Source organism: Primulina eburnea, chromosome 18 (genome assembly GCF_022965805.1).
Source record: "Primulina eburnea isolate SZY01 chromosome 18, ASM2296580v1, whole genome shotgun sequence".
NCBI lineage: Eukaryota > Viridiplantae > Streptophyta > Magnoliopsida > Lamiales > Gesneriaceae > Primulina > Primulina eburnea.
The window spans coordinates 27,986,599-28,013,263 of record NC_133118.1 but is presented as its reverse complement, the minus strand read 5'-3'; the positions used below and the strand labels follow the sequence as shown (position 1 = coordinate 28,013,263).

General features: G+C 37.6%; 2 protein-coding genes across 2 annotated transcripts; one reads left to right on the top strand and one right to left on the bottom strand.

The window, feature by feature from the left end:
- Positions 1-1,159: 1,159 nt before the first annotated feature.
- LOC140819907 (phytochrome-associated serine/threonine-protein phosphatase-like) lies at positions 1,160-4,915 on the bottom strand. Its single transcript, XM_073180179.1, has 10 exons — positions 4,766-4,915; positions 4,436-4,582; positions 4,298-4,363; positions 3,631-3,690; positions 3,256-3,366; positions 2,857-2,907; positions 2,409-2,552; positions 2,153-2,248; positions 1,980-2,051; positions 1,160-1,542 (listed from the first exon to the last, which is right to left on the bottom strand). The coding sequence occupies exons 2-10, from the start codon at positions 4,487-4,489 to the stop codon at positions 1,459-1,461; spliced, it is 738 nt and encodes a 245-aa protein (XP_073036280.1). The 5' UTR covers positions 4,490-4,582; positions 4,766-4,915; the 3' UTR covers positions 1,160-1,458.
- A 10,387-nt stretch (positions 4,916-15,302) lies between these two features.
- On the top strand, positions 15,303-16,523 carry LOC140819872 (probable aquaporin TIP3-2). Its single transcript, XM_073180123.1, has 3 exons — positions 15,303-15,486; positions 15,654-15,904; positions 15,987-16,523. Exons 1-3 carry the CDS (start codon positions 15,357-15,359, stop codon positions 16,380-16,382), a joined length of 777 nt encoding a protein of 258 aa, XP_073036224.1. The 5' UTR covers positions 15,303-15,356; the 3' UTR covers positions 16,383-16,523.
- Positions 16,524-26,665: the final 10,142 nt, after the last annotated feature.

The following is a 26,665-nucleotide window of genomic DNA, read 5'->3' as shown; positions in this document are numbered from 1 at the left end:
CATTGCTTATGAAACAGTAAGAAAAAAAGTACTTTAGATTAGGGATGACAATTTTTCTCATGAATTTGGGGCCCCGTGAGGAAAATCTGAAACGGGGATGGGATCCCCGATTTTTTCGAACCAAGGAAATTGATCTATAAAATGTATCATCATTAATTTCTTTTCATTCCAAAATGTTCTCATACATCCTATAAAGAGAGTTATAATTTGATATTAATGTACCGAACACCATGTGTAATATGATTTTGTAAATTTGAATTTATTTTTATTTTTTTTTATTATTAAAATGTTGAGACAGTGGTAATTAGGACTCGGGATAGTGGGAAGAGAATGTGAGAAGTTTTTTAGCGATCGATTTATTTTTTTTACACCCTAATTATTAAATATAATAGAAAAATGATAAATATAAATTTGAATATCTATTAAAATTACCAAATAGTGTTTCTCCAACGGCGAAAACACTATTTTAGATCGACACTGACAATGAGAGACGAAAACTAGGGGAGCGAATGAGATTACCCCAGTAATCCTAGCCATAAATAATGGATTCTAGACGTTGTGTGTATCGACCAGTGCAGTATTGTACCTAAAGTATTAAGTATCTCGCCTATTAATTAATAAGTACGTTCGCAAGAATAAAACTCAAAAGAATTAACGAGATCCCACAAACGATGGAATGTGTGGTTATATTTCATGTAAAGATCTTGACATGCCTCGAATCTTCTTGAAAGAGAGGGTGGTGCCTTTTGAAACACGAACACAAGTGGTGCATGTCTATTGTCAACTCATGCCTTAGGTGTTGGATTATATCTCGCAACGAGCGCAACCCTCATACTTAGTTGACGTCGTTGAGTTTGGAACCTTCTTAAAAGTTTTCTGTCATAGTGAACATTTTATTAAAAATTATATTGTTAGAAACCAAGACAAATATAATATTTCAGAAAAACCTGTCAATTTTGACTGTAATTGTAATCGGTTTGATTTTAAGAATAACCACCGAAGCTAAAACAATGTAATAAAAAAGAAATTTAATTACCAAATTAAATTGTTGCAATTCTTGTGTATTGCTCGCTAGTTTGTCTTAACCAGTTTAGCTCCACAATACTTCATACTCCACAATGGACATGCATTTTAGGCAAAAGCTTTCTGTCAATAATGAGCGCAAATATCTTTTAATCGAGAATCACAAAAGTGGTTTCATTGTATACAATAAAATTATAAATAAAGAACAAACATATAATCTGGTCTAAAACTGCACAGGAAGCTATCCGGGATACACATCAAAGAACAAACGATGTAAAAGAAAGGAGGCTGGGTAATTCTGGTGCCGACTTTGCGTAGACGGAAATTTGTTAGTGAATGCAATTCTTAGCTCCTATTTTAATCAGCAGACAAGCGTGTCGAACTGCAATACAACAATATTGCAGTCCAGGGCTTGAAAGCAAAGGATTTCTTCGCCTAAAGAAAATATGGGACTCCGGTTCTTGGTCCTCGCATGTGGTTGTTCTGCTCAGTCTCAGTAAAAAACTTCACTTCTCTTTCCTAATCAAGGGGAAGGTAGAAACCGAGAATGATCAAGTTCACATGAATAATACTTGAAACAATGGTTTCCAGTTTTGGTGCCTAACAATGCCTTGTTGCAAAGGAGACCTTTACTTCAAAAGTGAATAACTTATAGCCTAACAACGTTTTGACGCACCAGGCATCCTTTTAAATATTTGCTGAAAGTTTTTTCCCCATACATCCGTAAACATGATCTCCCAAGGTCATTTAATAATCATAAATAGGATCTCATTTCAGGCAGTAAAATATAAGCTAAATTATTCAAAAACTTATAGGCAAATTCATTTTACCGAGACACACACAGACAGTAAAATATAAGCTAAATTATTCAAAAACTCAGAGATAAATTCACTTTACCGAGAGACACACAGACATACACAGATAAAGAGAACACCACGAGGATATGAGCCTAATACCATGTTTTCATTGAAGATCAATATTGAAGCAACATTTCCGCAACGGTAACAATAGTTTGGGGCAGACCACACCTGCATGATACACAGACACAATTAAATTATAAAACAAACACGACATTCTTTATTTGAGCATGGGATACAACGTCATCCATGATACAGAGTTAGCAACTCACAGTCACAAGTCCTTTATCTTGAAACATATACTTTAAACCTTCTTGGACAAGTTGGTGGGCCCGACAAACTAAATCAAGTTTGTTGATATGATTGAACTGCAGAAAACAATAACTATGTTAGCGTGACTTCTCATATATTGAAATGTGCTAAGCAATCCAAAGGTCATTGAGTGTTATGCCATCAAAAGTCCATCACAAGCTAATGGTCATGTGCAGCGCTATTTTGGCCATTTCGTCGGACATTTCATTGCCTCACCTCAGATGTAACCCTTGATCCAAAAAGCCAGCCTGCTCCTCGAGGACTGACTGCCCACGTCTCAATATCTTCAGGATCACTCCACATTAAGTCACAGAAGGGCCCTTCATGAGGGATTTCACAGTTCCGCTCAATGACACGAATCTGCCAATCAAAACCAAACAAAAAAGAATCTAGCATAACTTACTAAGACCGATAATTTACACTACAATGCATATCAGATCAGCAGTATCATTTCAATATAAGTGAATGTTAGTTATGACAGGATCAGAATATGATTAACAAAAGCAAAAAAATAATGTAAACGCATGACATGCTCAACTCCTTATTCTCCTCGGAGAGCATATAATCACAATCTCATCTTATATCTGAGCTTATCATTCTGTCAATTTGAGATTTTGATGCATATGCACAAAAATAATATTCTTCAAACTGATGTTGATCTAACCTGATCAACAGTTCTAATATCTGGGGATAAGCCACCATGCACGCAAAGTACCTGGAATTCCAAAAAGGTGATACTTACTACCACCAGCAAACAAAGGGTGCATGAGAATAACAATGATGCTATTATAAGTGGATCTTCTGAGTATAATAAGCCTTTACATTCCATTTCAATCGATTTTGAAAACCCTCAAAACTAGGTCAACATGGTACCAATATCGGAAGAAAATAGCAATTCAATGGTTTAATTTTTTTCAACTTTCAAATAATATAATATTTCTCTTGGTGGTGTTACTATTATTTTATTTTATTTTAAATTTTTTTTTTTTGGTGGTGGTGGTGGTGTGTAAGGCAGTGTGGATTGAGGTTTTGGGGGGTCAACCGGGAGGGGGTAGATGCATACTGTGCCATCTATAATTGCTGACAGAGTTAGATAGTCAAAAACATCTGTGCAGTATCGCCAAGCGTTAGCATTCCCATATTTTCTTTGACATTCATCATAGAATCCATAAACCTGCAAAAACAATCATGTGAAAACCAGTAAGCACACATCAGTTTCCTGTCACGATGAATAATTATCTTGAGTAAAGGCTGTTGTTAGTTGATGCAAGAATCAGTAAATGTCATAATGTGGTCTCGTGATTTCTATCTAAAGAAAACTTGTAGATGTAAATATGAATGAGGATTTCATCACCAGCATATACAGTTCTTTTATAAACTTAAATAATTGAACTTAGTAATAATTACAGATGATGGCCAAGTTTACGACATCAATTACCTGTGTTAGTTGCCTGCTCTCATGATTCCCACGTAGAAGAGTTATGTTAGCTGGGTATCTGGTAGCAAAAGAAAAAGGATGAAAATAACCATCAAACTGGAGGAAAAATATGAGCTCAAAACCATCTAAATTTACTTCAAGGCTTCTGGCTTATTAACTAGCTCAAAAATAGACTCCAAAGTGGTTGGTAATCCAACAAGTCAATTTAAATATTGCAGTAAGACGAAACAGAAAGGCAGCATAATTCTATTAACAACAATGGCATGTTGAATACAGAGGTTTCAAGATATCCCTAATAGTGTTTTGTTAAATAAGGATTAAGGTCGCAACAACAATAACTTTAGGAAGTTGTTTTAAATAAAAGGAATAAGAAGAATTCCAGTTTGAGTTATACAATTGAAAAACTACGCGTATTTTATTTCAAGAACAGAAAGAACAGTTAACCAATATCAACCAGCAAGTCAACTTTGAAGATCCAGAGATTTCAAATAACATAATGCTGTTGACACATGTTCGTGAAAAGTTCTATATTAAATCAAGTGAGCCAAATGCTTGATGATTTCGGAAAAACAGCAATCTTAAAAAAAAGGTTGTGAATAAACTAGCAAGCAGATTAACAAATGCATGTATGATCTTGACAGTTAAATCGCCCAGCATTTTACGCACCTGCTTTGAGAAGCAAAAGAATCGTGAAAACTTCAAGACTATTATAACCACGATCAACGAAATCTCCCTGCCAAGAAAATGCAGTAAGCAAAAGTGGGGAAGAAATTGACATATTGCTAAAAAAACTCCAATGGCTTACCATAAATATGTAATTTGTTTCTGGTACATGACCTCCAGTTTGGAAAAGTTTCATTAAATCATGAAATTGTCCTTGGATATCCCCACAAACGATAACTGGACTATGGACTGGTTGAACATTTGACTCCTCGATCAATATCTCCTTCACCTGAAAACGGCAAGAGCAGCTTAAGTTTGGGGGCGAAAGACGATCGCCTGTGCTCTTTATAGAAGCCGCACAACCTCCTTTTTTTCAAGTTTTTGCAGACTTAAATTCGCACTTTTACTTAAAATTGCAATTTTAAGTATGCCTAAGGCCCTAACAATTTTTAAAAACAAAATTAAGCCCAACCTATTTAAACCATCGTTGTCTTGCTTCTCAAATCTCAACACTCTCACTGCCTCGCCTCAGCGTCTCTGCCTTGTTGCCGCCTCGTCTTTGCCTTGCTGCCACCGCTGCTCCGCCGTCCTCTTCTATTTTGCTGCCCAACATTGGTAAACCCTAATTTTAGGAATTTCTGTAAAAAAAATGAACTGTATTGTTTTTTTTTTTCAGTTATTTAATCATGTCAATCAAAACAATTTCATTAAATCGAATGGATATTGCTCGGAATTATGTAACACTTCCGGATCCTAAAAATCCAAATATTGTATGTCGTTTTTGTGGTAAAATAACAAATGTTGGGATATATCGTCACAAACTACATTTAGTTGGGGGTAATAGAAATGTGAAAACTTGCCCGAAATGTCCAGAGAACATGTTAAATAAGAAATTAAAGAGTTTATGCAAAAAAAAGATCTTTGAAGAATCAAATGGATGTATTCCTCATTTAGATGACAATGTTGATTTGGAAGAAGATGATATTCAAACTAAACTGAAGGGAAATATGCGGTTCAAGTATCTCTACTACTGGTGCAGGGTAAAAAGTGTAAACAAACAGGGCCTATTGACCTTTATTTTGTGAAAAACGTAGAAAAAATTGTCAGACAATGGCGTGCAAAAAATAAAGGCCAATATGATGAAAATAAGAAGAAATTGAGAGAAGATATAGTTCAAAAATTTGTTACGTGGATGTATGATGCCGGAATTCCTTCCAATGTCGTTAAATAGGATTTTTTGCAGCCCTGTAGTGATGCTATTGTGACTTTTGGAGTGGAAATGAAACCTTCATCATATGTAACAGCTAAGTATTTGAAGGAGGAGTTGACAAATACGAACCTGCTTCTCACATACCACGAAGAAGATCGTGCTAGATATGGTTGCTTAATCATGGCAAATGGGTGGATGGATAAAAAAAGTAGAGCTCATATAAATTTGATGGTAACTGGTCCTAAAGGAAGCATATTTGTTGAATGGCTAAATGCTTCGAGTTATTCTCACATTGTTGATAAGATGTATGAGCTACTTTCAAAATTTGTGAATCAAATTGGAGAACAGAATGTGGTTCATGTTGTAACAGATAATGCAAATCACAATGTTATAGCAGGTAATATTTAAATTGTAAATTGAATTCAAAATCAGAAAAATGGGCAAAAAGTCGATATTCTAAAGAGGCGCAAGAAAACATGTAGCAGAAGTAATATTGACTGTTTTCTTTTTTGGAAAACTGCAGTCTTTGATTCAAAAATTGGTGGCCCATTGCTGAAAGTATTGCGGCTAGTAGATGGTGAAAAGGTCCTCTGTGGGTTACGTCTATGAGGCAATGGACAGAGCCAATGAAGCTATCGATCATTTAATAATAATGAAGAGAAATATTCTGGTATTTTTAAAATCATCGACAAAAGATAGAACGTTCAACTCCGTCATCTTTTGCATGCAGCTGGAATATTTTTAAATCCTGAGTTCTTTTACTCAAATCGCGACATAGAAAATGATGAAGAAGTGTGGAAGGGTCTGTATAAATGCATAGCTAAATTGGTGTGAGGCGAAGATTTAATAGATAAGATCACAAATCAATTGGAGAAATACAAAAAACATAATGACTTTTGGGTTACACGTGACTATCAGACAAAGAGCTTCAAAATCACCAAGGTAAATAATATTTGGTGCAATATCAATTTATTTCTCAAGCATTACTTACAAAATAGTTACAAACATTGGATGATAAGAAATTTAATATTATATTTTTTGTGCTTCAACTTTCAAGCTGATTGGTGGCCTTCTTATGATGCATCAAGACATGAATTAAAAATATTTGCAATGAAGATTTTGTACCTCACATGCTCTTCTTCAGGCTGTCAACGTAATTGGAGTGTATTTAAACATATGAGTTATAATTTTTTATAAATATTAAATTTCATATTATGGAGTATTGACGTAACTTCTTACTTTCTAATTTTTTGGTAGGTCCATTCTAAAACAAGAAAAAAATAAATAAGTTGTCTCAACAATGATTGAAATATTTGGTATATATCAATTAAAATAGAGCATTAAGACAGAGATATATCATGCGAGATAAGATTGATACTATTTCTTTTTCAGAGATAGATTATAGTAATAAATGCTTGTTGGGAAACTTGAATGACAGTGATAAAGACAATGATGATAAAGATTTTGTCTATGAAGATGATAATTTGCTTTGGAGTGATGTAGAGTGATGTAGCACAAGCTGTTGGGGTTTGTGTTTCGATCTCGAAATGCATCTACTTCGCACATCACCATCCACCTTAGCAAAAAGAAAGCAATCTTCTGCTCGAACTAGTCTTGTGGATGAAGAAGACTTAAACATTGATGATGAAACTGAAGAAGATGATAACGATGGATACAAATCAAGCGACGAGGCCGATGATGTAGATTAGGAAGATGAATATGACGATTATTATGACATTTGATATTTCATCCATCACATTTTCAAAGACCTATTATTTTATTTTTACTTTTTTGATAATATTTTGTTTATTGTGAGCGCTTCGCTTCGCGCTTTAAGCCTCAACACACAAGAGCGCTTTTTTGTGCCTCACGCTTTTGACAACTATGAGCCCAATACAACAGAGTAGGAGATTTGAGGCCAGAGCGCATTTTTTACCAAGAGTCGCGAGTTCTCATGGACCAACAATCTTAAAGATGAATTTTGATTTGGGCTTCTTTTTTTTTTCCTATTTTTTCCCTCTCGTTTTCTCTTTTATTTTCCCTCTCTTTTTCTCAATTTTTTTTCTTTTTCCACAAACATCAGCGGACAGTTTTATATAAAATAATATAAATATTTTAATTTTTTTAATGTTAAATTAATAATTTTACAATTAAATATTACTATATTAAATTTTTACTTTTGAAAAACCATATCAGTTTTTTCGAATTTGATGAGTATTATTATTATTATTTTTAATGAATATAAATTTTAAGCAATATAAACTATTAACATGTCGATGCAAAAATAAAGAAAAATTCATAATTTAAAATCCCGATACATTCTGCAATATTTTTTTTATAATTATTGATTAAATATTTGATTATATATATATATATATATATATATATATATAATCTATTAATTTACTACATATTATAACCATATATTTTCTTCTTAAAAAAATTAAAATAATGTTGAAACAAAGCTACAAGCAAGAAAGCCAAGAAAAATTCGTCATCATTACCAAGAATTATTGAATATCATGAGCTAATCTAATCTTATATGATTATACATGCATCATATATATCAAAACCAAATAAAAAATTCGATAGCCAAACAATTAGATATTTAAATAAATAAAAAAATCGAACCTTGTATGTTATATTGTTTCATGTAAAAATTTAAAAAATAATAAAATTGAATGAGAAAGAAAAAACAAGAAAAAGAACAAAAGAAGACGAGATGAAATAGTCGAGAACAAAACAAAACCAAACTGAAAAACTATTTTAAAACAAGCACAAATCAACACAGCCTATTAAATATCCACAACACCACTGTCACTTATTCAAGAATGTTCACCGCCGTAAAATGATCGATTTTACTGTCTGTTATATTTGTGGAAGTGGAAAAAAAATGGAGGAAATGGAGGGAAAATTAAAGAGAGAAAAAAAAAAAGTGGGGGAAAAAAAGAAAAGAAGCCCAAATCAAAAAGATTATTAAATATCCACTCACCAAATACTGTGGTTGATGCACTGACCTAGATCCATCCAATAACTGATGTGTGAATTTATCAGCACTAAATATTTGCAGTAGGCAAAACACTGATTTATGACTCTTTCTATCATTCTATCTCTATCTGCTGTGGTACTGTTTATTCAGCATCAACACCATCACTCCTCTCAATTTCTTCCACACTCAGTCCCACGGATTCAAATCTCCTGCTCACCCATTCCTTCAAAAGCTCTTCATTCTAATCGAGACTCAGGAGACCAGCAAATATCCCTCCCACGAAAGCTACGGGCTCCTGCAAATTATTTAACAATATAGAAATTTGTTTAAAGGGAAAAAATTTATCCTCCCATTTTGCTGAAATAAACGCAAGTAAAAGAAAGGAAAAGAATTTACTCGGCATCTCATGCATCGAAACCCATGGTCATGGACCCGAATCCGCTAGTATGGAACATTCTCTTTTCCAAGTGAAATCCCCAGCGAAAAACGAGAAAAAGAAAATTCCAGCGCCCATGAATGGATTTCAATAACTGTTAGGTAAGTTTTTTTTAATGAGATAGGGCCCATGTCAAAATAAAATATTCAGAAATTAGAATCCCACATCGGAAAGTTACAAAAATGATTGAGGGTTTTTAGTTATAAATAGAGATCAATTCCTTCAGTTATTGTATCTCAACATCAAAAGCTTTTTAGCTTTGATAAAAAGAGAGTGCATAGAAAAAAGAGTGTATTTTTTTATTAAGTGCGAGAATTCTCTTGTGTGAGTTAGAGAAATTATTCTTCTCAATATACTCAGGTTGGGAGTGAGAAATATTGAATGTATTGGTGTATACACTTGTTGTAATATTTTTTTCTTGTTATAAAAGATTTGCAGTAGCTCCGTGGACGTAGCCTATTTTGGGTGAACCACGTAAATCTTTTGTGTTCTTTTTGGTTGTTTTATTCCGCAATTTTTCGGGAATTATTATCATCGTGATCGGCATCACTTCGGGGTAATTCCCCAACAACTGGTATCAGAGACTTGTTGTGAAAATTCTTAAAAATTCTGAGTATGCTCTGTGGTTGCAGCTTTGTCTGATCTTTCACATTAAAAAAGATTTTTTAGATTTTTTGCTAAGGCTAGAGAAGTGATGGCCGGAGATGATGGATCGGGACCGGGAATCAACAAGTTCGACGGAACAGATTTTTTGTTCTGGCGGTTACAGATAAGAGATTATCTATACAGTAAGAAGCTGCATCAACCTCTATCAGGAAAGAAACCGGAAAAGATGGAGGATGATGATTGGGAGCTCCTTGACCGACAAGTGTTAGGTGTAATACGATTGACCCTAACGAAGAACGTGACACATAACGTGGCGGAGGCACAAACCACAGAAGAGATGATGTCCATTTTATCGGACATGTACGAGAAGCCATTAGCAAACAACAAAGTGCATCTCATGAAAAAGTTACTCAACTTGAAAATGGGAGAAGGTGCTTCGGGTGCTAAACACATCAATGAGTTCAACACGATTGTTTCTCAGCTAACATCGGTTGAAATTAATTTTGATGATGAGATTCGTGCACTTATTCTTTTTGCGTCTTTACCAAATGTTTGGTAACCAATGCGGGCAGCGGTTAGCAACTCTGTTGGAAAAAGAAAGCTACAATTCAATGATGTCAGAAATCAAATTCTTGCTGAAGAAGTTCGCATGATGGATTCGGGTGAAGGAACATCATCGATATATGCTTTAAATCTCGAGAACAGAGGAAGAGGCAGGAGTAGCGAAAAGAATTCTAACCAATGGCGCGGTAGGTCCAAGTCAAGAAATGGAAAAGACAAAAGCAACTTTGAAAAGAATTTGAAGTGCTGGATCTGTGGTGAAACTGGTCACTTGAAAAAGAACTGCAGATCAACGAAGAATAATGCCAATGTTGTCATTGAGGAAGTACATGATGCTCTGCTATTATCCATGGAAGGCCCTGTTGATTCTTGGGTTATGGACTCGGGAGTTTCGTTTCATACCACTGGTGACCGTGATGTATTTGATAATTACATCGGTGGCGATTACGGAAAAGTTTTCCTGGCTGATGGAAAACCCTTAGAAATTGTTGGTATGGGTGATGTACGGATGAAGATGTCAAATGGATTTGTCTGGAAAATCAACAAAGTCAGGCATGTAACAAAATTAACACGCAATCTGATCTCGGTGGGATAGCTCGATGATGAAGGCCACAATGTGATCTTCGGTTATGGTTCCTGGAAAGTGAACAAAGGAGCCATGATTGTTGCTCGAGGAAAGAAATCTGGAACACTGTATATGACTTCCAGTTTCAGAGACACATTAGCAGCTGTGGATGCTGGAGCCAATTCAAGTCTATGGCATTATAAACTTGGACATATGAGTGAGAAGGGAATGAAGATGTTGGTGTAAAAAAGAAAGCTACCAGAATTAAAGACTGTTGAACACCAACTATGTGAAAGCTGCATCTTTGGAAAGCAGAAAAAGGTGAGCTTTTCAAAAGGCGGTAGAGAACCGAAAGCAGCAAAGTTGAAGTTGGTTCATACTGATGTATAGGGACCATCTCCTGTTACATCCCTTGGAGGCTCGAGATACTTTGTCACATTCATTGACGATTCGAGTAGAAAAGTTGGGGTTTATTTTCTGAAAAAATAAATCTGATGTTTATGAGACCTTTAAAAGGTGGAAAGCCATGGTGGAAAATGAGACCAACTTGAAGGTGAAGTTCTTACGGTCTGACATGGTGGAGAATATGAAGATGATGAGTTCAAAAATTATTGTGCACAGAACGGGATCAAGATGGAGAAAACCATTCCCGGTACACCTCAACAAAATGGTGTAGCTGAAATGATGAACAAGACCTTGAATGAACGCGCAAGGAGCATGAGATTGCATTCTGGATTGCCAAAATCATTCTGGGCTGATGCTGTTAACACTGCAATATATCTGATCAACAGAGGACCTTCGATACCGCTTGACTGCAGAATACCCGAAGAGGTATGGAGCGGCAAAGAAGTAAACCTTTCTTTCTTGAAAGTGTTTGGATATCTATCCTATGTTCATATTGATTCAACAAGCAGAACAAAACTTGATCCGAAATCAAAGAAGTGTTTCTTTATTGGTTATGGAGATAATGAGTTTGGTTATCGTTTCTGGGATGACCAAAATCGGAAGATCATTCGGAGCAGGGATGTAATCTTTAATGAGCAACTTCTTTACAAAGACAAGTCAGACATTTGAGCTGGAGATGAATGTCCTGAAGTCAAAAAGACTGATGAATTGCCATTGACATATATTCCTATGAATGAATCGAAAACCAGTAACCAGGAAGATGAAGAAGAAACTGCACGAGATGAAGACCCACAAACTTCTGTGATCGAACTCAGGGGATCTTTGAGAACCATTAGACCACCTGAGAGATACTCCCCTGTACTTCACTATATTTTGCTGACAGACAAAGGTGAACCGGAGACCTATGAAGAGGCAATGCAAAATGATGATTCAACCAAGTGGGAGTTTGCCATGGAAGATGAGATGGATTCACTGTCATCCAATCAGACGTGGGAGTTGACAGAACTTCCGCAAGGTAAAAAGGCGTTACATAACAAGTGGGTGTACCGGTTAAAAGAAGAGCATGATGGTAGCAAGCAGTACAAGGCAAAACTTGTTGTAAAAGGCTTCCAACAACGGTAAGGAATTGATTACACCGAGATTTTCTCTCCGGTGGTTAAATTAACCACTATCAGGACTGTACTTGGACTAGTGGCGAAAGAAGACTTGCATTTGGAGCAGTTGGATGTAAAGACTGCGTTTCTTCACGGTGACCTAGATGAAGAAATTTATATGAAGCAGCCACAGGGCTTTGAAGTACGGGGAAAAGAGAGAATTGTGTGCAAACTTTAGAAGAGATTGTACGGTCTCAAACAAGCTCCAAGACAGTGGTACAAAAAGTTTGATGGATTCATGAGTGAAAATGGTTTCCTAAGATGTCAAGCTAATCACTGCTGTTATGTGAAAAAGTTTGACGGTTCTTATATCATACTACTGCTATATGTAGATGATATGCTGATAGCTGGAGCTTGTCGGAAGAAATTGATAAACTCAAGAAATATTTATCAAAGGAATTTGCCATGAAGGATTTGGGTGCTGCAAAGCAAATCCTTGGAATGTGGATCTTAAGAGACCAGGTGAATGGATTCTTGAAGTTATCTCAATATGAGTACGTGAAAAAGGTGGTTAGCAGATTTAATATGGATGAAGCTAAATCTGTGAGTACACTCATTTGGCTAGTCATTTCAAACTAACCAAAGCACAATCACCATCGACGGAGCAAGAGCAGGCTTATATGAATAAGGTTCCTTATGCTTCTGTTGTCGGAAGCCTCATGTATGCAATGGTGTCTACAAGACCAGACATAGCACATGCAGTGGGAGTTGTGAGTAGGTTCATGAGTAATCCAGGAAAGCAACACTGGGAAGCAGTTAAGTGGATTCTCAGGTATTTGAAAGGTACTGCTAGTTGTTCTTTATGCTTCAGGAGGTCAAAATTGGGCTTAAAGGGTTTTGTCGATGCCGATATGGGTGGTGACCTGGATGGCAGGAAAAGTACTACTGGATATGTGTTCACATTAGGTGGTACATCTGTAAGCTGGGTATCTAATTTGCAAAAGATAGTTGCGCTTTCTACTACTGAAGCTGAATACGTAGCAGTTACAGAAGCTAGTGAGGAGATGATATGGTTGAGATCTTTTCTGGAAGAATTGGGTCAGAAGCTTGAAGATAGCACATTACACTGTGACAGTCAGAGTGCTATTCATTTAGCAAAAAATCCTGTTTATCATGCTAGGACAAAGCATATACAAGTTAGGTACCATTTCATCAGATCGGTGCTGGAAGATGGAATCTTGATGCTGGAGAAGATTCCTGGAAGTAATTAAGAATCCAGCCGATATGCTCACGAAGACAGTAACCATTGACAAACTGAAATTGTGTTCAACTTCAGTCGGACTGAAAGTATAAATGGAGATATATGAGCTGCTGCAATGATGGTGTGAAGACATGATTGAAATCAAGTCTTCAAGTGGGAGAATTGTTAGGTGAGTTTTTTAATGAGGTAGGGCCCACGTCAAAATAAAATATTCAGAAATTAGAATCCCACATCGGAAAGTTTAAAAAAATGATTGAGGGTTTTTAGTTATAAATAGAGCTCAATTACTTCAATTATTATATCCAAAAATCAAAAGCTTTTTAGCTTTGATAAAAAGAGAGTGCATAAAAAAAGAGTATTTTTTTCTTGAGTGCGGAAATTTTCTTGTGAGTGTTAGAGAAATTATTCTTCTCGTTATACTCGGGTTGGGAGTGAGAAATATTGAGTGTTTTGGTGTATACACTTGTTGTAATATTTTTTCCTGTTATAAAAGATTTGCAGTAGCTCCGTTGACGTAACCTATTTTGGGTGAACCACATAAATCTTTGTGTTCTTGTTGGTTGTTTTATTCCGCAATTTTTTTGGGAATTATTATCATTGTGATCGACATCACTTCGAGGTAATTCCCTAACAATTACAAAGAATGGTAAATATACCAGTGTTAGTTATCAAACTTTAGTACAAGAATGTGTTATTACCATACATGCAGCTTAGTACGAAGATTCACAACTTTCAGGTCATGATTATATGTTGTCTGCATGCTAATTAAACTTCTCACATTGCATGTATGCTCTAGCTGCAAATTCATTCCAGATCAAATATGCTCTATGGACACTGGGCGCGCATGGACTTTCAGATCCACATCAAGAGTATATATATTAGAGACTGCCAAATTTTCAAGATAAAAACGTCTGGAATGCAAGCAACGCTATTTCAGATAAATCGTTGACAAGGATTTCAACAACAAAAAATAGGTCGAGCTCGGTTTGTTAACAGTTTGTTTATCGTGTTTAACGAGTCTGACTCGAGCTTCGCTTGTTAAACCGGCTCATTTTTTAGCTCGTTAATCAAGTTAATTTTCGAGTTTTTGAACATTATTTACCAAAATACAAACTAATATAGAAAATTTTGTGGGTTTTTCATTTTATAGCGTTCACATATCGTCTCTTTCACTAAAACTTCATGTCATCTGTTTCACTAAAACTTCAATGTCAAACAACAAATAAACGATATAAGTTGCTAAATTCACGACCCAATAAAACTAGCCCATCAACAAAGTAGTCAAGTTCGAGTTCGGGCGCATAAACGAGCTTGAGTTCGAGCTCGCGAACAAGTTTACAAGCTTACGAGTCTGAATACTCTTATATTTGAGTTCGACTTGAAAAAATTAACGAACGATCTCGAATAATTTTTTTTACCGAGCCGAACTCCGAGTAAAATAATTTCAGTCGTTTACATCCCCGCCTCTCAATTAATAAACGATATGTTGTGTATTTTTTTTAACCAAACACACGTACGTATAATATGAGCTAAAATATCATTTATCAAATGACAAAAAAATATTCAATTTAAAAACTGAAAAAAAAAAAAAAACAAATATATATAGATCAAAAATACAATTTTTCTCTCTTTCCACATAGAAACCTGGTATTTGATGTCAGGTCTATCCTATACCTGGTTTGACTCGTACTAGCAATATAGGATTTGCGTGGAAGAGCCCACGCATGCGAGTACGTGTCATTATTCCTGCATTTCATCTCCCAGATGTCCAAATATATCATCCCTTAGCGTCTCTGTAAAGCACCATCTTCCATCTCTATCGGTTACTTCTGCATCATCCACCATTTTCAAAATTCTTACGTTATTTATCATCCTTGGAACAAGTAATTAAGAAGCAAAGTTGAACACTATACAGCAAAGCAAGAAGGTTAGAGATATGCCTCGCAGGTATGATTTTGGGAGGGCTGAAGAAGCCACCCACCCCGACTCTTTCAGGGCTACCTTGTCTGAATTTCTCTCCACTTTCATCTTCGTCTTCGCCGGCGAAGGCTCCATCCTCGCTCTTGGTATATATAATTATTTTCATGTTTTTTTTTTTCTGAAATTGCTTGTTCGGCCCCCTTCTTGTTGATTAACAGTCTTTCAATAGTGCATGATCAGTTTGATACTTTGATTTGGTGCATGGATGCATGAGCAATGGTAATCAATTGATCTACATGTCGTATATTTTCAGATAAGATGTATGGCGATAGGACATTAGGCGCGTCGAGTCTGCTTGTTATCGCACTCGCCCATGCGCTGTCGTTCTTCGCGGCTGTTGCTTCTAGCATGAATGTGTCCGGTGGACACATAAATCCAGCCGTAACTTTCGGTGCACTCGTGGGCGGAAGAGTCTCCTTGCTGCGCGCCGTTTACTACTGGACTGCTCAGCTCTTAGGCGCCGTCGTCGCTTCTCTTCTCTTGAGGCTTGCGACTGGTGGCATGGTATATTCTATGCAACTCCCGACATTTTTTTTAAAAAAATTTAATGTTTGGTTCGTATTTTGTTGATCATTTTTGCATGCAGAGACCTGGTGGGTTTTCGGTGGCATCCGGAGAAGGATCTCTGAACGCGCTGCTAATGGAGATAATAATGACATTTGGGCTGGTTTACACTGTGTTCGCAACTGCGATCGATCCAAGAAGGGAAAGCTTAGGCACAATCGCCCCACTCGCGATCGCCTTCATAGTTGGTGCTAACGTGTTGGTGGGAGGACCTTTTGATGGCGCATCGATGAATCCGGCTCGAGCATTCGGGCCGGCGCTGGTGGGGTGGCGGTGGAGATATCACTGGGTGTACTGGCTGGGTCCCTTTGTGGGTGCGGCGGTGGCGGGTCTAATATACGAGTTCGGTCTCATACAACCGGAGGCAGACGTACGCCACACCGGCCATCACCAGCCTCTGGCTCCGGAGGATTACTGAGCTAGCGCGCTCTAATTTCTGCTTGAAACCGTCACCTAATTAAACGAACGAATAAATGAGATGTTCATGATGTTGATCGTGTGTGGTTTAATTTTGTTTCATTTGTGGTGTGTTGGGGTTGGAGCGGCGGCTCCTCATGCATGAATGTACGCAACTTTTGAGTTTTCATGGTGCTTCTATATAAATTCTTCAAAGAACCAAGGGACAACTCCTCAGTTTGGATCTTTTATACATATATATATATATACATATATATATATATAAGAATATTATATATATATAAAAGAATATTGTCAAGAGAATAGACGAGCTCTGTGAACTTCACTTAAACTCGACTCTTGGTTTTCTTATTATTAGTCAGTCCATTGCTAGTTATTTTTCTTTTTAATTCTTCAACTATCAAATAAATTATTCCGATCATAACTAATAAGATAATACAATCAAATACTCATCACATTACATTAAATCCCACCATCAACCATTTGTTCTAATTTATTAATTGAAAAAGCCTGCCCATTTTACTTCTTGGCCATCTTGTGTGATGTGGTCGGGTGAGTTGAGTAGGGGTCTATCAACCGAATTTGATAAGAGTTTTGTTTTAAGAGTTTTGTTTGAAGGATACTAAATTTAATAAAAGTTTTGTATGAAAGGGAAAAATAAGCAATGAGATATATCTTGATGGAAAATATATCTCTGCGATGCGATGTGGTTATAACAGTGTCTTACAAATAAGATGTTAAAGAGTTTTGTTTGAAGGGTACCAAATTTAATAAAAGTTTTCAAAACAGTGTCTTACAAATAAGATGTTAAGAGTTTTGTTTGAAGGGTTCCAAATTTAATAAAAGTTTTGTTTGAAAGGGAAAAATGAGCAATGATATATCTTGATGGAAAATATATCTCTGCGATGTGGTTATAACAGATATCTCTTAATGGAAAATATATCTCTGTGATGTGGTTATAACAATGTCTTGCAAATAAAAAGATGAACTCGTGAATAGGTCTCGGAGGGATATCCAGCGCGGTCATTTCAATGTTTAAGTCAGCAAGTGAAGATGAATATAACAAGTGTAGAGGATAAATGTTACTGGTGTGTATATGCCAATATATATATATATATATATTTGAATTAAATAAATGCAAAGCAAACATCCTATTTATAGTAAGGAAAATGATGATTTTTTCTTGTTTTCAGTGCTTACTCACTACTTGTAGCCGACACCTACTCGTTGGGATGCTGTCTTGATTTTTTCATCACGTCAAATCAATATAATTATGTCAGGAACACTTATCGAGATAAGATTTCTACTGATCTTGCACTCAAGTACGGCGCTGTTACCGAAGCTTCCCGGGCAGTGAATCATCATCTGGGAATTCGCCCAAGAGGCTCGGACCTCTGGCTGCCCGAGTGAATGACTTCCCGGACATTTACTGTCTTGGTAACTTATGAGTCTTTTCTGCAATCCTACCATGATCCGGGCTATCCATTTACTTTCTCATGACCCGGGCTTTTCCAAAGTATCATTGTGGTAGACTTTTTCTTCACTTTTCGGATTGTGCTCAAAACTGCTTCTATATTTTTTTTTCTTTTTATCTTTAATCCTTTACATGTCACCTTCGGCTTTTGGTCTCTCTAAAGGATTTGTCTCTCTGCCCGGTATGCCTCTTTTGAAGACAGCTTTGCTAAATGTTATTTTAGATAATCTGTGTTGGTTTTTCTCATTCATTGTTATCAATATTTATACATGCTAGAAAGCCGAAAAATCCTATCAAAATATATGACACCCATATATCTAGCCTAATCTAAGGAAATCAAATATATGCAAATATATGCCACCCATATATGTGGCCTAAATATCCGTAACACCCCCCCTCAAGTTGGAGCATGCAAGTCCAGAATGCCCAACTTGTCGAGAAGAAGTTCAAACTGAGTTTTTCCCAAAGCTTTGGTAAATATGTCCGCCAGTTGAACAGATGTCGGGACTTATGATGGAGCAATAAGACCTTCTTGGATGGCATCACGCACGAAATGGCAGTCAACTTCAATATGTTTCGTGCGTTCATGAAAGACCGGATTATGCGTTATATGCAAAGCAGACTGACTATCACAGAAAAGAGGAATCGTCTTTGGATGATGAACACCCAAACTCAGAAGTAAGCCTTTCAACCATTTGAGTTCACAAGTAAGAGAGGCCATAGAACGATACTCTGCCTCGGCTGACGAGCGAGCGACAGTATGCTGCTTTTTAGTTTTCCAGGAAATTGGCGAATGCCCCAAAAACACAAACCAACCAGTAAGAGAACGCCGAGTAAGAGCACATGCGGCCCAATCTGAGTCACACCAGCCAGTCAAGGATAGCTCACTGTCTGAGCGGAGAAGAATACCTTGACCCGGTGATTTTTTTAAGTGACGAACCACCCGTAGTGCAGCATCCCAATGTGCCTGTTTCGGTTCCTGCATGAACTGCGACAACACATGAACCGAATAAGCTAAGTCAGGTCGGGTAACAGACAGATAGATAAGACGTCCAAGCAATCGACGATAGGGCTCTGGATCGGAGAGGCATGGCCCCGTGATGCGCGTCAGTTGATGATTTTGTTCAAGCGGAAATGAAGCCGGCTTTGAACCCAATAATCCTACCTCAGAAATAATATCAAGGGCATATTTGCGTTGACATAAAAACAACCCAGACGAACTCCTAGCCACCTCAATGCCAAGAAAATATTTAAGCACACCATGATCCTTCATATAAAAGCATTTGCTCAAATATGCTTTAAAGCTTGTAATCGCAGCGGAATCATTGCCAGAGATCACTAAATCATCGACATACACAAGGACATTGAGTTGGACGAGATCTTTAGTGTAAGTAAAGAGGGAGTAATCGGAGTAGAATTGAAGAAAGCCATAACCTTTTAAAGCTGTCACGAGTTTAGCAAACCAACATCGAGGTGCCTTTCGCAAACCATACAGTGACTTGCACAAAAGACAGACCAAGTTGGAGTCAGTAGAATGAAAACCTGGTGGAAGTTTCATATACACCTCTTCGTGTAGATCGTCGTGAAGAAATGCATTATGGACATCCATTTGATGCAACTCCCAATTCTTTGATGTTGCGACTGCCAGGAAAGTTCTGACTGTCACCATTTTTGCCACTGGAGCAAAGGTCTCGTTATAGTCTATTCCCTCGACTTGATGATTATCAAAGACAACTAATCTGGCCTTTAATCTTTCAATGCTGCCATCAGAGTGATATTTGATTCTGTACACCCATTTACTGCCCAGAGCTTTCTTTCCAGGAGGTAATGGTTCCATAGTCCAAGTTCCATTATCCTCTAAAGCACGAATTTCTTGTTGCATAGCATTACACCAGCCGATGTCCTTAACAGCTTCCTTAAAAGACCGTGGCTTAATCCCTGCAGTGACGGCTGCAAGAAAATTCCGGTGTTGCACAGTAAATTTGTCACAACCAACATAATCGGCTATAGGAAACGGCGTACCTGAGGGAGTTTGAGATGGCTGAGTAGGATGAGAAAGGGATGGACATTTGGTGATAACAGTGTTCGTGACGAAGTCGCGTAAGATGACCGATGGGAGTTTATCCCGAAAACCACGACCCAGTCGTTCCTCTCTCGAGCCGACGGGAGATGTATCCGGAGAGGAAGGCTCCACTATTGGCGTGCTACTAAGGACACCCACGTGCATCGTCCCATGTTCATCCATATCAATAATAAACTCGTCAGTGGAAGGGACTGGACCGTCAACAGGGGCGAGATTTGTGCCTTTGTCAATCAAAAAAGGAAATACCTTTTCGAAGAACTCGACGTCTCTAGATACGAAGAATTCTTTTTTCTCAAGGTCAAATAAAATCCAACCCTTTTTACCAAACGGATATCTCACAAAAACACATTTACGGCTTCGAGTAGCGAATTTGTCACCCTTAGCTCGTTGATTATGTGCAAAAGCTAAACATCCAATGATGCGAAGTTCGCTGAAAGAAGGAGCACAACCAAAGAGAATTTCATAAGGAGTTTTGTTGAGAAGAACGCTAGAAGGAGTCTGATTTATTAAGTGTGCAGCGGCCAAAATACATTCCACCCAAAAGAAAATAGGCAAGCCTCCTTGAAAGCGTAATGCACGAGCAACATTCAAAATGTGTTTGTTTTCTTTCCACCCTGCCATTTTGTTGAGGGGTAACCACACATGAGGTTTGAAATAATATTCCATTTGCTACAAAGTATTCTTTCATGCAGACAAACTCGGTGCCATTGTCACTCCGTGCAATTTTCAACTTTTGAGAGAATTGACGATCAATCATCGCAATAAAAGACATAAACATCTTAAATACCTCTCGTTTATCAATTAATAAATAAACACATACAGCACGAGAATAATCATCCACTAAAGTCAAGAAATAACGGGCACCACAAGAGGATATTTCATCATATGGCCCCCATAAGTCACAATGTATTAACTCAAAAATCCGAGTTGACTTATTTTCACTTGATGAAAAATTGTTTCTAGAGTGTTTGGCACGATGACAGACGTCACAGCCGGTATCTAAAGTACCCCTAGATTCATGTAAAAAAGGAAGCAACTTCACTACTTTCTCGGAAGGATGACCCAAACGATGATGCCATAGCTCCAAGGTCTTCGAACCACATCCACAGCCGCAACCGTTTGCACATTTAATCCTTGCCGTAGGTAGTAAAGTCCATCCCTTTTCTCACCCGTGCCAATCATCTCCCTCGAACGCTGGTCCTGTATGGCACATGAGTTAGAATCGAACTAAACACAACAATCTATATCATCAATCAGTTGTGAGACCGAATTAAATTGCATTGTAAATTAGGAACATAAAGGACATTTTGGAGAAGTATGGTGTCCGTTAGTTGCACGGCACCCTCTTCAATGGCAGCCAGTGTCTGACCATCTGGAAGACGCACTGGACATGAAGAAATTGCTTTAATATTCAATAGACATGATTCGTTACCGATAACGTGATGAGAGCAGCCGGTATCAATTATCCAATCAGCCATACCCAACTTACCCTGCAATCTGTTAGAAGAAGGAGAAGTAGAACCAAATGCGGCCGAGAGTGCCGCCCATTGTTCGGCAGATAAACTTGGAAAGGATTGTGTAGCAGGGGCGTGGCTCAAGGTGGCAGGCGATGTACTGTGAGGAATTGTGGGTGTAGCAGCATTAGCACGAACGCCATTACGACCATGACCTGCCGAATTTCTTGTTGAAGAAGCTGACGGTTTGCCTTTCAAAGTTCCTTTTCCTTCCAGGGTAGAACCATATTTTTCCAAGTACCAATCTGGAGTGCCATGTATGTCGAAGCAGGTTGTAATATCATGACCCGATTTGTGGCATTGAGAACAAGTCAAGGCTGCCTTCGTCGTTTTGTCGAGGCGTGGTTTGGATCGAGGCTCCATTTTCACAGCAAAACCAACTGCATCTGGTTTCTCTTCGGTGATGCGTGTGATCCCCCGAACCCGCTCATCTTGAGCGACTTGTTGGAATGCCCGATTCAACGTAGGAAGAGGATCATGTGACAAGAGAGTCGATCGCAATTGTGCATAATAATCAGAACACAGGCCAAGAAGAAATTGATGCAACCTGTCATCATCACGTCGTTGGCTGTGTTGCTTACCGACCTGACACGTACAGTTACCGCACTTGCAAGAAATCAAAGGCTCATGTTTATCAAGTTCATCCCATAAAACGTTCAGTTTACTGAAGTAAACATCAACATGCATAACTTTTGTTTGCTCACAACGATTAATATCGCCCTTAATGTGGGGACCCGGACGCTAATCATCTTTTTTAATCATGACTTGGACTAATTAATCAATTATAGTAAACAGGGTCTAATTTTTTTTTTTAAAATGCAGAAGGTAATGGAATCAAACTCCTATACATCTCAGTATAAAAGTATAAATTTGATAAAATATACAATCATACATACTCAGGTTCAACATCTACTGTCAAGTGTTTAAACCCTATCTCTAGTCCAAGTCCGTAGTCTCCACTCTAACTCGATCTTTCTTCACCTCTGTGACCCTGTACCTGTCCCACCTGTTGTCATGCACACATACAGACAAAACAACAGCCGGATAACTCCGGTGAGATATAAATATCCCAGTATAAACAATGTATTAAATGCGATCATATAAAACATATATAAAAGCATAAACAAACATCAAAACATGTATATAATCTGACTACATGAATCAATGACTCGTGATCTAATCTTATCTTATCTCAAATCTAGGGATCCCAATCTAATTTAGACTTTGGTATGCTGTATCGAGTGTCTACGATAGACGTCGATCTACATCTAAAGCTCATCGATACACCGTAAGTCTAGAGTCTTATCGGTTCTGAGAAAGACTCGGCGGTTCTGCCCTAGCTAGGCTGATCTGCCCTAGACTCGGACTCTGACTCTGCTCTAAGTCAATAGATTAACATATCAATCTGATAATCTGCAAATATCAATGCAATAAAATAAAGTATGTGATTTAGGGAAACTCAAGTCAAACCTCACTTGAGTTGTGCAATCTCAACTCAACATTAATTTATACATTTCTTGTTGTCGATCTGATACAATCAAAGTCTTGATTCAAAGTCTGTCACTGTTCAATCTGGCAATGACAATATCAATACACTGTATCAATATTCTAATCAAATCACGACATATCTGTTTTATCAAATTCTGACAGTACAATAGTACAATCTTGCGATACTGATAATACCATATCAGTCTATACCAATTCCAATAATTTACAATCAACCACCGTACAAATCTGGCATCACATCTCAGTCAATTTACCTCTGAAATTTATAACAATTCCATACTCAATCTGTTTCTTAATCTGACTTCGATTCTATGATGTCTACTATGTAAAGAACACCATATATGAATCGTATCTGATTCTGGACATAGCATAATTTCAAATCTTAACAAAACGTAACAAAACTTACGTCCTGTTGTAGCTGTCGTTGCTAGGAACATGGTGCCGTACTCAGATTTAAATTCTGGTAAACGAGTCAAACAAACTCACAATTCAAAACTTGAAGGAACTTGAGAGAATTTGTAGGGGAAATTTCGATTCTTGCTACTGGTCTCGAAGGAATGAAGAATATACATTATATATATAACAAATTGCATGTGTGACAAGTGTCCACACAAGTCATAATTGCACTTTAGCCCTTGAATTCTTCACTATTTGCAATTTGGTCCTCAAAACTCTTTTTAATTCCATTTCAATCCTAATTAATTACAAAAATCATGGAATTTAATTTATCATTCCAAAATTCATAAATTAAATAATCTTGGATTAAAATGATATAATCTCGGGCCTTACAATTCTCCCCCTCTGAGACATGATTTCGTCCTCGAAATCTCAAGCAATCATATCACAGGCAATCAAATCAGTAATAACATAAACTGAAATAGTAAACTCACATAAGTGGAATAACTCTGGAAATTCATGTCTCATATCTGATTCAGTTTCCCAGGTTGCTTCTTCAGTGCCATGACGAGTCCATTGAACTTTCACAAGTGGAATGGTCTTCGTTCTGAGCTGTTTTTCTTTACGATCAATAATCTGAATCGGTTTTTCAATATAGCTCAACGTCTCATCCAATTCGACCTCGTCTGGCGAATAGCATGTGAAGCATCAGGAAGGTATTTCCTTAATAACGATACATGAAAAACATCATGTATCCCAGATAATGAAGGCGGTAAAGCAAGTCGATAGGCACGATGTGGGGCCCTTAACTCCTAATCGTTATTACAATGTATTCTGATTAGGGTTAATTAATCACAGCGGAAAACGAGTTTAAAATTTCTTTACAACGAGCCCAAAACATTTCTTCTAGATTTATAATACTAAAAATAGTATTTAATCTCAACTCATAAAACACGCCCACACGTAATCAAAACCAATCATATACAAACATCTCATATCATCGGGACATGCCTCGGTATATAGATACATATACATATATATAGAGGGAACAAGACATAAACATAAACCTCAGCCCAAGCTGTGGCTCCCACCAGAAGTACCCTCTCCGGTCTCCTGATATCCTGGAGTACCTGCCATTGTCCACACACAAAGACAACAACAGCCCCCTTTGGGGGTGAGCAAAGCTCCGTATGGAACAACCAATCATATATACCACAGATATCTAAACAATGATATATGGTATGCAATGCATGTATGTCGTGGAGGTATCAGGTCAAATGTCCATCCACTGAGCACATGTCAGAATCAATAGAATCGCTATCAAATCAAATCAATTCTCGAGCTGGCACACCGGCCGATATGGGAATACACGTATGATAGCGTCGGCAACGCGCCATCAAAACCCACATCTCATATCCAATCATATGGGGCCACAATTGTCTATGCTTTACGGGTCATATAATACCGGCATAGCAATTGTGTTCACAAACCCCGGAATCCAATCCAATCATATCAAGGTATCCAAGGATCATAGCTCAACGTGCATGTCATGTATCGATGTATGCATAAAATGATGTGTGTTAACAAAATATTTATTTTATACATCGATATCTCAATCTCAATGTCATGTATGCCACATCAAATCATCAAATAGGCACATAGACACGTATTCCAATCCAATCAATCCAATCCAACCGACATATATATCATATAATACAGATACATGTCGTATGTTACTCGGTCGCAACATACCTCAATTCTTCGTTCCAGTTGATGTAGCCTGAAGATATTGATATTACACTTTATCTACATCGATAACATATTCATTCCAATCAATAACATACTCCAAAATTATTAATATGAGTTTCAAATATCATTTGAAACTTCAATAATTCATATCAAATTCAAATCTTATCATAATTCAATTCCGACTTCGAATATAAGTTTCTTGTCGGTTATTCTACTACATATCAGAAATTCAACTTCAAATACATGATATTCCAGCACTTTGATATTTAAGGCTGCTGAAACTAGAAGAAAATTACCTCAGTCAGAAGCCCTTGACGCGACGATCACAAATATATAATTTGTTTCGCGTTTAGACAGGGTTTTGAAGTCGATTCGGACGAAAGAAATCGAAATCTCTAACTTTCCCTCGTAGTTATCGTATAAGAAATGGCGAAGGAAAGAGAAAAGAAGGGATTCTTATCCCCACCGCTCTCGCGCTCGGGCGGTAGAATTCTCGCGCCCGAGCGCGAGACATTCTGTCCTCGAGTGTTGCTTGTACCGCGCTCGAGCGGTCACAATTTACCGCTCGGGCGCGGCATGTTCTGTCCCATGCCACTCGCTTCACGCTCGGGTGGTCACAAACTACCGCTCGGGCGCGAAGTATTCTGCCCAAACACACATTCCATATACCCTGGCGCTCGGGCGGTAATTTTCTACCGCTCGGGCGCCACATGTTTTGTACAAATTATTGGTTTGGTACTTAATTGGCGTCCGGCCTCTCCAATCAAGCTCTTACAACGTCAATTCATATTCAATCTCATTTCTCAATTTATTGTCACGATATACATTAAATACATAATCCCGTGACAATTTCATTAATTATCGATAAGCGACATAAAATTTACGATAATTCGATACACGGCCCTTACATTTCTCCCCCTCTTAAAAGATTTCGTCCTCGAAATCTCAAACATCTCAATAAAAGGATCAGAATACATCGAATACAATGGAACAGACGTCATAGAATCAAACAAATGCGGATATGAATCTCGCATCTTGCTCTCCAATTCCCACGTTGATTCTTCCACACCATGTCGTGTCCATTGCACTCGTACCAGAGGAATCGATTTATTTCTCAATATTTTTCCTTTCGATCCATAATGCGAACAGGTTGTTCAACATAGGAAAGAGAAGGATCCAGTTCAACCTCGTCAGGTGCAAGCACATGCGATGGATCTGGTTCATATTTCCTCAGCATAGAAACATGATTTGGATTTAATTTGGCTCTGATACCATGTTATTTTAGATAATCTGTGTTGGTTTTTCTCATTCATTGTTATCAATATTTATACATGCTAGAAAGCCGAAAAATCCTATCAAAATATATGCCACCCATATATCTAGCCTAATTTAAGGAAATCAAATATATGCAAATATATGCCACCCATATATGTGGCCTAAATATCCGTAACACTAAATGATTGAGGGAGAACAACATGGCTTCCAGCTTAGCTCGCTCCGATCGGCTCGAATGAGTTCGGCACGATGGCTCAACTCAGCTCGGATCGACTGAGTTCGGCTCG

Coding starts and splice junctions, on each gene's coding strand:
- LOC140819872 (XM_073180123.1), top strand. CDS start 15,357: ATGCCTCGCAGGTATGATTTTGGGAGGGCTGAAGAAGCCACCCACCCC. Junction 15,487..15,653: donor AGGCTCCATCCTCGCTCTTG/GTATATATAATT, acceptor GTATATTTTCAG/ATAAGATGTATGGCGATAGG. Junction 15,905..15,986: donor GGCTTGCGACTGGTGGCATG/GTATATTCTATG, acceptor TTTTGCATGCAG/AGACCTGGTGGGTTTTCGGT.
- LOC140819907 (XM_073180179.1), bottom strand. CDS start 4,489: ATGAAACTTTTCCAAACTGGAGGTCATGTACCAGAAACAAATTACATA. Junction 4,364..4,435: donor AAACAAATTACATATTTATG/GTAAGCCATTGG, acceptor TTTTCTTGGCAG/GGAGATTTCGTTGATCGTGG. Junction 2,908..3,255: donor CAGCAATTATAGATGGCACA/GTATGCATCTAC, acceptor TTGGAATTCCAG/GTACTTTGCGTGCATGGTGG.